Source organism: Vombatus ursinus, unplaced genomic scaffold (genome assembly GCF_900497805.2).
Source record: "Vombatus ursinus unplaced genomic scaffold, bare-nosed wombat genome assembly UNPS02014779.1, whole genome shotgun sequence".
Taxonomy (NCBI): Eukaryota; Metazoa; Chordata; class Mammalia; order Diprotodontia; family Vombatidae; genus Vombatus; species Vombatus ursinus.
The window spans coordinates 13,411,992-13,424,749 of record NW_020954557.1 but is presented as its reverse complement, the minus strand read 5'-3'; the positions used below and the strand labels follow the sequence as shown (position 1 = coordinate 13,424,749).

The 12,758-nt window shown below is 37.2% G+C and overlaps 1 protein-coding gene across 4 annotated transcripts in view; it reads right to left on the bottom strand.

Moving 5' to 3' along the window:
* ANKRD44 (ankyrin repeat domain 44) overlaps positions 1-12,758 on the bottom strand; it is a 373,934-nt gene that overhangs the window by 175,141 nt on the left and 186,035 nt on the right. For all 4 annotated transcript variants that reach the window (XM_027865874.1, XM_027865875.1, XM_027865872.1 and 1 more), the window contains exon 3: positions 111-189. In XM_027865874.1, coding sequence (XP_027721675.1) covers positions 111-189 — 79 coding nt within the window. The remainder of the gene's footprint in view (positions 1-110; positions 190-12,758) is intronic.

Below are 12,758 nucleotides of genomic sequence, written 5' to 3'. Positions count from 1 at the left end.
CTTTAGGTCCCTTTTAGTTGTCTTTTCCAATGTGGTCATTTGCAACATGGCAATATCCCCTCTAGGTGGTCATTTGGTTTGCCATTGACTTCTGGGGACACTGGATTTACCTGAGAGAATTAGGAGTTCAATGATTTCTGCATCTCCAAGAAAAGCTGCAACATGAAGCGGAGTCCGTTTCTCAGCATCCTAGGAGGAAAACAAACAAACAAAAAAAGAATTCAAATAGCTGGTGATGGCTGATCGACACTAGCGATGATACAAACAGAAAAGAACATTTCTCAGAGTTGCTGAGGTAGAAGTTCAGAAATTCTAACTGAATGATGCAGGTTACAAATTCTTTCTGTACATGCACCAAATAAATGAACAGAGTGTACAAATGTGCAAAGCACCACATGCTAAACCTTGGAGACAAAAAAGATATAAGTATGATATAACCCCTGTCTCAAGGAGCTTCTATTTTATTGAGGGAATGACAAGGACACAGAAAAATATACAACGAAGTAGGATATCATGGAGACAGGGAAAGAGGTATTCAGATACGCTCTAGGAAAATCTGAGGAAGGAGGGAATATATCTAGCTGATAGGAATGAGAATAGTTTCCTAGAGAAGGGGCCACCTGAGCTGAGCCTTGAAGGAAAGGAAGGCTGATGAATGGCAAAAATGAGGAAGGTGGATATTCCAGAACTAGAAAAAGACAGTGTGAATGTACAGGAGGCAAAGACAATATGTTGATTTGGGGAAACAACTAGGAGTCTGATACAAATGAAAAGTAGAATCTATGCAATAGCTATTATATTTCATATGTACAGATATAAGATTAAATATACATAATAAATTATATATGGAAAATGTGAAATAATGCCAGAAAGATAAGTTGGAACCCGATTATGAAGGACCATAAATGCCAGATTAAGGAGGTTATATCTTATCCTATAGTCAATGGGGAGCCGCTTAAAGTCTTTGAGCAGAGTTGTGACTTGTACTTGAGGAAAATTTTTGGTAGCTGTGTGAAGGATAGATTAGAGAATAGAGAGATTAGAGGCACAACCATAATTAATGTGGGGTAAATGGGGCATTTCCCCAGAGAGCTGATAGCCAGTGGCACAACCATTCCCTAAGGGGGCCATACTTCCTCCTCAGGTAACCACTATCCCCATAGCATTTCACTTTGAAGTCCTCAACCACCATTGGCACTGTTCTCTTGTGATCTCCCTGATCCCAACGGCAACTAGGACCAGAGTCTCAGTGGGAAATATTGTCTACTCTTCCAATATGACTAATCACTAATGACTGTCTTCACCACCTGAATATACTTTATTCTCAGTTAACTGCTCCAGGCATGAGAATTTCTAATTATGGTTCCAATTAGAGACAAAGGTTAAGATGCCATTATAATTTTAATGTGTAATTTCTTTGTATATAGTCCTTTCTTCCCTACATCTTTTTTTAAAGTCAAATCAAATCAGAATGGACCAAGAGGGCACATCATGGATTCAAGGACATACTATGCTGATTTTTTAGTTTCCTTTCAACTTTCCATTGTTGTAATAAACACATTCCAAGTTCTCTGGAAATCATTAAGTTTGCTTCTATGGCACGGTTCATGGGTGAAAATATTCGTTTGTTTTATTTTGTCATTAAAGAGAAGTGACTAGTTACAGAGGCAAGGACTCACAAGGATTTTTAAACACCAAAGTTAGTTAACAGGCAGCTCCCTTTTCATAAAATTCTCTCATCACTTTCCTCCTCAGTGATTATGGCTGGTGAAGTCCAATTTAACCCAAACTTGATGACTGCACCTTGTACCTTCTCCCAACCAAGTGTTTCAGGAAAACTGTCAAGATCTCTAGGACTTTGATTAGCAGTTCACTTTTAGGATCATGTTCTGCTAGCACTTAATTATATAGTGAACTTAGTCAGCTCTTCATTATTCAGAGACTGATTATTCAATTTGTGGTCGGCTCAGGCCCTTTTGCTGTTGCTCCTCCCCCCTCTGACTTCTTGATTTTAGGCATTTCATGACTCATTAGTATCCATGCCAGATGGCAGGCAGGCATAAGAGTTGAAACTCAAACCACTCCATTTTGTTATTCCTTATCAGTTCTGACAAAAAGGTTTCGTGGAGAACGAGGGTGACATTAAATGGCTAAAGAGAAGATACCTGTGAATTTCAATTACTGCATATGTGTTATCCCTGTTGGCAGTTATTATGGATAATTGAAAGTAGGCCATGCATGTAATTACAAGATTGAAAAAAACAAAAAATAAAAACAGGGCATGTTGGACATGTAGGAGGCAGTATAACATAGTAAGCTCATGTCAGAGGTTGGATTTCAATCCACTAGTTGAATGACTATGGACGAGTCACTTAGGGTCTGTCATTCTCATTTATAAAATGGGAAGAAGAAGAAGAACTGGAGAACCTATCTCACAGGGTTGTTGTAAAGTTCATATATGACCATTTATATACAGCACTTTGCAAACTTTAAAGTGCTATATAAATATCCATTATTATTATTACTATTATTTTCATAGGTTTCTAGGTGGCCCAGTGGGTAGTATACTACATCTGGAGTCAGGAAGATCTGAGTTCAAATTCAGCCTCAGACACTTACTAGCTGTGTGGCCTTAGGTAAGTCAAGACAGAGGTCTGCCTCAGTTTCTTCATCTGTAAAATAAGGCTAATTATAGAACCTATCTCCCAGAGTTGTAGTGAGTATCAAATGAGATATGTATAAAGTGCTTTGAAAACAGTAAAGCACCATATAAATGCTAGTTATTGTTGTTGCTATTTAAGATTTGTGCCCTTGTTCTTCCAAAGTGTAGCCACATCAAATTATTTTTAAAAGTAAAGATGCTATACTTAGGGGGAAACGTTGTTGTTGTTGTTTTTAACAAAATAAATTTTATTATTTTGTTTTCCCAAAGAGAAATACAAATGACCCAGACAAATAACCCTATCATAATTTTTATCAAACCTTCATATAACATCAAAATACCTTACTTTTGATGGCATCCTCATTTGCTCTCCAGTTCCTGCCCACATTTACCTAATTCATTTCTTGTGAATCGAAGGACAAAAATGACATCATTTCATACTCTTCAGTGAATTGAACTGGTTCCAGTGTCTGGTTCAACAAGCTAAGCTTTACTTAAGTGATTTAAAAAAGAAGTGAAATGGAATCAAATTAATTGTGACTTAATCTGGCCTGAAGCAAAGTAATTGCTGGTTCATGTTCTGATTTGGAACTCTTTGCTCAAAGAAAAACCCAAGAGATCTCCCAGGCTTTTGTCTCTTCTGAATCTGCTTGGCCTGTCATTAAGAACTTAGCTGGCTTTAGAAGTTACTGATTTTTTTTTTACATCTTTTATAACATGACCTGTTCAAACTGAAGTTTCCATAATATAACAAGGGTGTGTTGTATGAGATCATATGGTAAAAATTCTTGATTTTATAGCCTAGCACTAAAGCTCTTTTTGGTTACCTGAACAAATTCACATTGGTGACCTACCCATAAATAAATACCAGTAACTTAAGCGGAGTTCTCCAGCACTTGGATGTATCTTGATGATGGAAGCAGGGAGGCAATGTGATGAAGTGGAAAGAGCCATGGGTTTAAAGTCCCAGGACCTGGGTTCAAATTCTGACTCTGCCTGTGTGCCCTTAGGCATTTAACTTCTCTTGACCTCAGTTTCCTCATCTATAAAATAAGGAGGTTGGACTAAATGGCCTCTAAATCCCCTTCCAGCTCTAATTCTATAAAAAACCTTTTAAGATAGACAGATTCCATACCAAGTCATATTTTTCATCTGGCCTATAAATGAATGCCATCCTCTGGACGTGATTCAAAAATGTTTGCTGGTGTTGTGGAGTTTTGTTCTGGGCCATACTTCCATTCTGAGAATGGGTCTAAATCAGATTCCTGTTCAGGGATAGTGTGGTAGGTATCTGCTCTATCATATTTATTTCCAACCTTTGTTTTCAAGTAATGTTTGTATGCAAATGAAATCACAAAGTTAGTCTTTATAGCAACTATGAATGTGATAGACTGACAAAAGATAACTCAAAGACAAGTAAGTTGAGAAATACATAAAATATAACTGAGTAACAGGTCTTTTTAAAATTTTCTTTCCTATAAATCAGATTTATGTCAGATTACATCTCTTAAAACTTTTTCTTTTACACAAATCCAACAGAAAATTTTTAAAAAATGGAACTGGATTTATGTTGACATTCAACTTTGCATGTTGGAAAGAGATAGGTTTGTGCTTTTTTTTTTTTTTTGCTGATTTCAGAGATATTTATTGAAAGTGGGTGTCAACATAAATCCAGTTTCCGTGTTGTGACATCCAGGGAAAGTAAACTTTCTCTCTTTTTAATAACCCATAGCACCACAACGTAGCACATAAAGGGGGCAACTACCTACTGAGCTGAAAACCTGCTGAGGGAGCAGCATGGCAGAGAGAAAGCAGACAGAGGAAGTTTCTAAATTGTTTGTTTACAATATAAGAAGTAGATGAAAGAAAATAAAGGAACCTAAAGTGTGAGTATTTAAAAGGAAGTCTGTGATGGTAAATTAGGTCATTTCAATGAACTAAAAATGCTACTTAGATTGGCTACAGGAGGCACTCTAGCCTTTATTTGTGGAGATGAATCAATGTTCATCATGTCTTTTGGAAACTATAATTACTAATAAATTATGAGCTAGAAGTGAAAAGTGGAATTTAAAAAGGTGCATAATAATGCAATCTGAGTTTTTATAGCCATTTTATGCTTTAAAAAAAAAAACTTCTCTCTGTATATTCAGCATCTTGCACACTGAGAAAGAAACACTAGCAAAAGTAGAAAATCCTGTTAAAAAAAAACAACTTCACATTGTTAACTCACGGAGAATGTTAAGGTTCATTTTTCAGATCTGATTCAGTCAAAATTTCCACTAGGACAGAGGCACTGAGAAATAACTACCAAATTAGACCCAGAGAGTTTAATGTGACATCTGGGATGTGACACACTGGTGACTGGACATAGTAATGTGCCAAGAAGAAGTCAGAGATGCAGCAGAAAGAAGAATCTTTAAGCCACAGCAATGACTAATAGAATGGACTATGTAGGGGATATGTTGTTTCTTCAGGAAAGCCACAGGCAAAACAGAACTAGATCAAATGGGCTACAAAAATGGGAAAGAAACTTGGATTGAAGTAAAACCGCTTTGAGAGATGAAGATGAGAAATACTAAAGAATTGGCCAAACTCTGTTTCCAATTTAATTTTCAATGAAATTTAATCTTTGCCTTGACTACCTTATAAACACCCCCCACACACACACACACTCAAGATTCCCTAAATTGGCCACAAAAAAAAAAGTTTAGGCTTTTACTATTACCTACTATTGCCTTGTTCATTGGAATCAACTTTTCCATGGCCATTATTTTCACTAAATCTCAAAAGTGACTATACTCTAGAATCCTCACTCTGATAAAAGCCACGGAGATTTTTATCTGTTCATGTGATACTAAGCTCTGCACTGGCATGAAGGAGAAGATTTTGGTAACAAATGAGTATGTGGACCAAAGCTCCTGGATTGCACCTCAAAAAGAGGGTCCAGCTCCCAAAAAAACAAACAAAAATGACAATCAGACTAACTTAAAATGCAGCTAAGAATAAAAGAAATGTGAAAAGCCACAGAATTTCATTATATTTGTCCTAAACATCCCACCCTTAGACGTTAATTTCAAAGACATGAAGTTCAATCAATATGCAATAATCTGCTAGCCAATGAGCACAGTCCTTAAGGACATGTAGCGCTGATGCAATCCACACGCGGACTTTGGGGAATGCAAATTCTGTAACTGGTTCAAAATCTGCTGACTCATGGTGAAGAGTGACAGAACTAGGGGGCACTCAAAAGGTGCTAACCAGACAAAGCAAGCCTATTCCTCTTTCCTACCTGGTTGGGTTTGAGTGAGGAGGCAGACTGCCATAAACCTTCGGTAGGGAGAGAGGCCTTAGGCCTCAGGCCTCACCAGGGGAGTGGCCATATGGCACTTGAGTGTGTGGCCCTTCTGCGTGGCTTCTGTCTCTGCTGTATCCAATATTCTTGCTTTTAGGTGAAGGAGGGTTGGAGATGGTTATGACTTTGCAAACTCCAAAATGTCAGAATTGCAAGCAATAGCATTAGGGAGCTGGAATCCACCCAAGTATTTACACCCAATGCCTACAAAGTATCAATACTAAACATTTATTAAGTTCCTAATATGTGCCATGAACAGTGCTAAGCATGAGGATACAAAGACAATGTAAATAGTGCCCTGCCATCAAGGAGCTTACAATCTAATAAATGAATGTTCAAAACCCTAGCTGAACCGGCAAAACAATATAAAAGTTATTCATCTCCCATTAGCACTCTAACTGAAGATGTTCCAACTTCTATTAATTTTTTTGAGTTTAAATTCTTAATCAAAAAATAGCTGAAGTAATACTGTTCTTTAAAAAAAATATATCTAAAAGGTTTATAAATGTTTGGATTATAACATAGGCTGATTTAAAAAAATTAAAACAATAAGGTATTTATTTTGCCAAAAAAAAAGTCCACCCTAACAGTTTAACATATTTTTAAAAAGTTTTCACAGGTGAAAGATGAAATGTGGATTTCTTCCCACAACAGAATATAAAGAAATGCAGTAGCAAAGTTAACAATGAATCTACACCTCCAGCACAAAGTGGACTAAGTTAATAAGACACAAATAATAACTGAGTCAGAACTCAATAGTTAACTGAATTAATGTCTCCCATCCTCTAATATCCCCAAACACATACTTAAACTCTTTACAAAAGAATGAGATCATAGATGAAATGAATCAGTGGCAACTACAACTACTTCACTTTTTTTTTAGCCTTAGAAGGAAAGTGGAAAGGAAATCTCCATTACAACAGAAAAAGGGTGCTCTGGGATCCTCAGAATTCCACAGACCTATAAAGTATACTAGCACTCTGAAAGGGATAATAATAAAATCTTTCCCAGACTTAGACCCAAGGTATAAAGAGATGTTATTTGCTCAAAGAGAACATTTGGAATTGGACCTTCAATTTCCTTTAACTGGAGGAACTCTGGGGGGGAGGGAATTCCCTCTCCTGATGCAGTTTAGCACTTTCTCTGCAATGTATGGATGGGCTTGAAGATTTGCTTAAGTACTGAGAGGTTAAGTGATTTGACCAGTGGCATATAGAGAGTATGGGCAGCTAGGTGGGGCAGTGAATACAGTGCTAGGCCTGAAGTCAGGGTTATTCATCATCCTGAGTCCAAATCTGGCCTCCAAAACTTACTAGTTGTGTGATCCTAGGCAAGTCACTTAACTCTGTTTGCCTCAGTTTCCTCATCTATAAAATGAGCTGGAGAAGGAAAGGGCAAACCACTCCAGTATCTGTGCCAGGATAACCCCAAATGGCCTCATGAAGAGTTGGACACAACTGAAAAATGACTGAACAACATTTGGACAGTATATCGCAGGGCAGGTCATAAATCCAGGTCTTCTAGGCTCTGAGGTCAGCTCTCTAGCCATTACACTACACTGCATCAAAGATTTTAAAAACAAAAATTAAATTAATTAAATACAGGCTGGAGGACCAAAGGTTAATGAACAACACACATATAGAGAAATACTGTAGTTTTAGACTGTGTACTAAGCCTGGAATTTCCACACATTTCACAGGAATTTTCCTTAGTTAAATGTTTTAAGTACAGTTGTTGACTGATTAAGCAGAGAGAGGAACTACTATTCTTTAGTCCTTGAACATAGTCCTTTAGCCCTGAAAACAATACTTGCTTCTAGAGTTTTAGGAGCACCCAACAAAACTTGAGGCAGACATACTTATAGTCAGTCGCTTATGCAAAAGGAACCATGTGATGTTTTAAAAATGTCTTATTTTCTCAATAAACAAAAATCCATTTTCTCCCTCCCATCTTCCCCAATTAAAAAAAAGAACAAAACTTTTGTCACAAATATGCACAGTCATGCAAAACTAACTCCCACAACAACCATGTCCAAAAAATATACATACATCTCATTATGAATCAGGTCACCTAAATCCATCACCTCTCTGTCAGGTTGTAGCATGTTTCATCATAAGTTCTCTGGGTTTATGACTGATTGTTGCATTTAACAGAGTTTTTAAAGCTTTCAAAGATGTTTGTTCATACAGTGTTGTTATTATATAAATCAGTCTGCTTCTCTTCACTCTGCATCAGGCTATAGACATCTTCCCTCATTTCTCTGAAACTATCATTATTTTTTATAGCACAATAGTATTCCATTATAATTATACACTGTAATTTGTTCAACCATTCCTCATGTAAGAGAGCATTTTCCTATAATGATAAGGTAGCTTTAACATGTACACACACTAGAGAAAGTTGCAAGTCCAAATTTCTAGGTGATCAGTCTTCCTACTCCACCTGAAAGGTACCACTTAATAAAAGTCTAAATCCTGATTTCCTATTTATCCATTTGATTCAAAAGAGGAACCCACAGAAATTAACATGAGTGATATTAAAAGCTGTCTTCTCACTTTACAAGCTGATTGAAAGAAAGCCATGTGGTTACTATTTAATAAAAAAGAAATATTGTTGATTTTACTCTTAGGAATTTTCAGGCATTACAGTTTATGATAAAAAGTTACAGATAACACAATAATAACTACTATAATGATTTTGGAAGTTTTATTTCAGGTAAGAAGAAAATTAAGAATTTTGAAACATGATAAGGAACTCCAAATGCTGATAGTCATTACAGAATACTTAACCCGATTATGAACAGTTTTAGGGTCAGGGAAGCAATGAATATACATATATATATATATATATACATATACATATACACACACATATATACATACACATACACATATGTGTATATATGTGCATATATATACATACACACAAATATTAAAGCATTATTACTTCTAGCAACCATACTACATGTACTCAATCAGACAATATCTGATAGCAGCATAACAGAAGTCAAATACTACAAGCCTAGCATCAACTTGTCTTATTATGGATATGTCTAAGAACATTATAGTTTCAGCAGAGAGCAGTCCTTTGTTCATACCTGAAATAGCCACAGGGTGTTTGAAATGACCCTGGATGTGCCCTAATCCAGAGATTTTCCAGATGCCAGTTTGTTCACCCCCTTTACCCATTTTCTCCTAATCCTGGGATTTCTTTTAATATGGAGTGGGACTTCATGGTCCAATTTGGTTCAGGGTCCTAGAAGCACCACAGGCCTATTTCATTAACTCCACCATGAACAAAATTGTAGGAATTGTCAGGAAATTTATCACTTGATAAGGAAAAGGGCAGGATAAACTAAGTCTTTGCTTTTCTACATGTATGAGGGGTGAGCAAATGGAAATTCCTTAAATAGGTTAACAGCGTTTACTCTGAATCATTCTATGAGAGGACTCTTAAAATCACAAAATGTGAGAGCTGGTAAGGACCTGGGAGATTATCTAATATAATTTCTTCAATAATAAATATATCTACAGACAAAGAGAAAAAGATGGTTGTATATTAAACTATGAATTTATATTTCATAGAAAGCCAGCCTTGAAGTCAAGAAGATCTAGGTTCACTATCTACCTGTGACTTACATGACTGAGTACCTCTAGACAAGGGCCTTTTGACCTCTCAGTGCTCTTGGGCTCTCTAACATTTTAAGTTGCAAAGAAGTGCCAACCTGCATTGGTAAAAGGGAGTTTTCTCACCTGAGAATTTATACCAATAAAATCATATATCTATTCCCTATCCCTAACATTAAACTGAAAAGCAAGAAAATTCTCCTCCTTGTCTATGTCCCTTGTGCAAAATTTCCTTCTGCATTCTTCTGTGTATTTGGTTTTGGGTTTAGTTTTTTTTTGGGGGGGGGGAAGGGAGGCAATAGAGGGTGACTTGCCCAGAGTCACACAGGTAGTAAGTGTCTGAGGCCAGATTTGAACTCAGGTCCTCCTGACTTCAGGGTCAGTTCTCTATCCAGTGGGCCATCTAGCTGCCCCTTGTGTATTTGTTTTTAATGTTTCATGAACACTTTAAAATTTTTCTTCTTTTTTATTCACTATAACTTTCCCCAACACTAAACATAATACCTTACAATACTAGCAGGTGCTTAAAAAATGTTTGTTGACTTGACCTATCCATTCCCCAACTCCAAATAAAAGCTTTTCCTTGTAACAAATAAGTATAGCCAAAACAAATTCATACATTGACTGTGAATGAATATGTGCACCTCATTTTATACCTCTAGTCTACCCTCTCTCTACCAATAGGTCTTCTGGAATTAGGACTGGTCACTGAACTGATTAGAGTCCTTAATTCTTCCACAATCATTTTTCTTTACACAGTTGTAGTCATTGTGTAATTTGTTCTCTTGGTTCTGCTCATTTTACTCTCTGTCATTTTATAATTGTCTTCTCAAGCTTCTTTGTATTCATCACTTTTATAGTTTCTTATGATGGTGTAATAATATTCTATTACATTTATATCCCATAAGTTATTTGGTCATCCTACCAATTAATGGTCACCCACTTTGTTTACAATTCTTTGCTAAAATGAAAAGTGCTATGAAAAATATTTTTATACCTATGAGTCCTTTCTGGCTCTCTCTGTATTCTTGGTGGTGGGGGGGGGGGGGGTAATACACCTATATATCCGGTTTAGTGATTTTTGGAGCATAGTTCCAAACCATCTTCCAGAATGGTTGGACCACTTCACAACAGCTCCACCAAGAATACCTCAGTGTGCCTATTCTCCCACAAGGCTTCTAACAATTTGCATTTTTCATTTTTGTCATCTTTGTCTTTGAGGTACTAATGATGGCTTCTTAAGTACTAAAAGAACTGGAATAAAACTCATCTATATACATGTTGGAAGAAAAACAGACCCGGGTCTTTCGTGGTACTTTTTTCAGAGCTTCTGGGGCAAGTGTAAGAGCACTGGTATAAAGGTAGAATGGGGCTTCTGGGGAGGGATATTGCCCACAGGCCCAATATCAGCAGGTGAAGAATAAGGGAAAAGAGGTGATTATAAGATTTAATGGCTCCTCCTCTACCTTCTACCACCAGAGGCCACTACCTGCCCCAGTTATGACTTAAGACTGGCCTTGGGAATATGGCCAGTAGTAGGGAGAGATGAAGGGGGTGTGAGTGGGTGGAGAGTCAGGGAAGTCCCAAGTGGCAGCCAGTGAAGGGGTAAGGGAAATCCCAAGCTAGCAGACAAGGAAGGGGAGTTCCAGTTATTCCAAAGAACCTATATAAATAATGTAAGGTGGCTATGTGAAGCCAGGGCCTACTTACAATGTGGTGCCAAGCAACCATAGGCTGTCTAACAATTTCCATTCCAGGTAGAGCAAAACCATTCTGGGGAGGAGTGCTGCTTTTATTATCTTTGTGGAAACTTCTGAAGCCACTCTTGTGATCAGCAGAAGACCCTTTCAATTTAAATGATTGATCAATCTTTCCTGATGACTGTTTTCCTTTGCTATCCATCTGGCCTACAGCTTTTCTGAAAATTTTTAGAAAACAGTCCAAGTAGATGCTGGTGATAACAATTCTATGCAGGGCTATTAGGACCTTTAACATAGAATGGCTCAATCAAGAGTCAATGCCAAGTAATTACTTCAAAATGCAGCTTAATGCAGTGGGCACAATTTTCTATACCAGGATCTTCATTATCTTGTAGCAAGTTTCAATTAGTTAATGTACTCATCTATAAAGCTTCTTGGCAAATGATAAAACATCAAGTTTAGCACTGTAAATAAATTCCAATTATTTACCAGCAAGACCGGTTTTCTGAAAACATATCATTCCCATCAGCTGTTTAATTGATGTCTCCTGTTTTTTACAACACATTCATGCCCAATAGGCAGTTGGTAAGTCAGGCCTGGAGCTCAGAGAGAGACTAGGGTTACCTATATAGATCAAGGAATCATCTGCATAGAAATGATCATTGAACCTCTATGGGCTGATAAGACTACCAAGAGGGAGTATAGAGACAGTAGATCTTCAGACAAAGCCTTGGGAAACACCCACAGTGAGAGAGCCCAATATGGACAGAGACCCAGCAAAGGCAACTAGGAAGGAGAGAGCAGTCAGATAAGAGGCAAACCAAAAGAAAAATATCACAAAAACCCAAAGAAGAGAGAATATATTGGAGATGGGAAAAGTGTTTAAAAGTGTCAAACTCTGCAGAGAGATCAAAAAGGATGAGGATTTTGAAAAGGCCATGACATTTGGCAATAGAGGGATCATTGGGAGATTTGGAAAGAACGATTCCAATGGAACTATGAGATCAGTCTCTGTATAAATCCCCACTCTTCTTTTACCTCTCCATGGTAAATTCCTGACCTTTTAGATGTGTGTAGACTACACAACCCCTATTCCAGCTCGATCAAGGTCTGTGTGCCAGACTATGAATTTGATTAGAGAAGACAGCTTGGTTGGCATTTGGTTAGTACTCCAGGGTGTGTAATTTAACCAGGTCAGAATATATGTGCTGAAAATGTAGGACTAACAAAAAAAAAAAAAAAGAAAATGAAGGACTAGAAAGATGTTTTGACCAAGAGATATCTGATAACCCAGGATTCTCTTAGCTTTCCTGCCTATACTCTCAGAGCTCTATTACTACTATCAATGATCTATTTATTACCTTCTTACTATGAAGATGTTAGGTGGTAACAGTGATTAGAGCACAGGACTTGAAGTC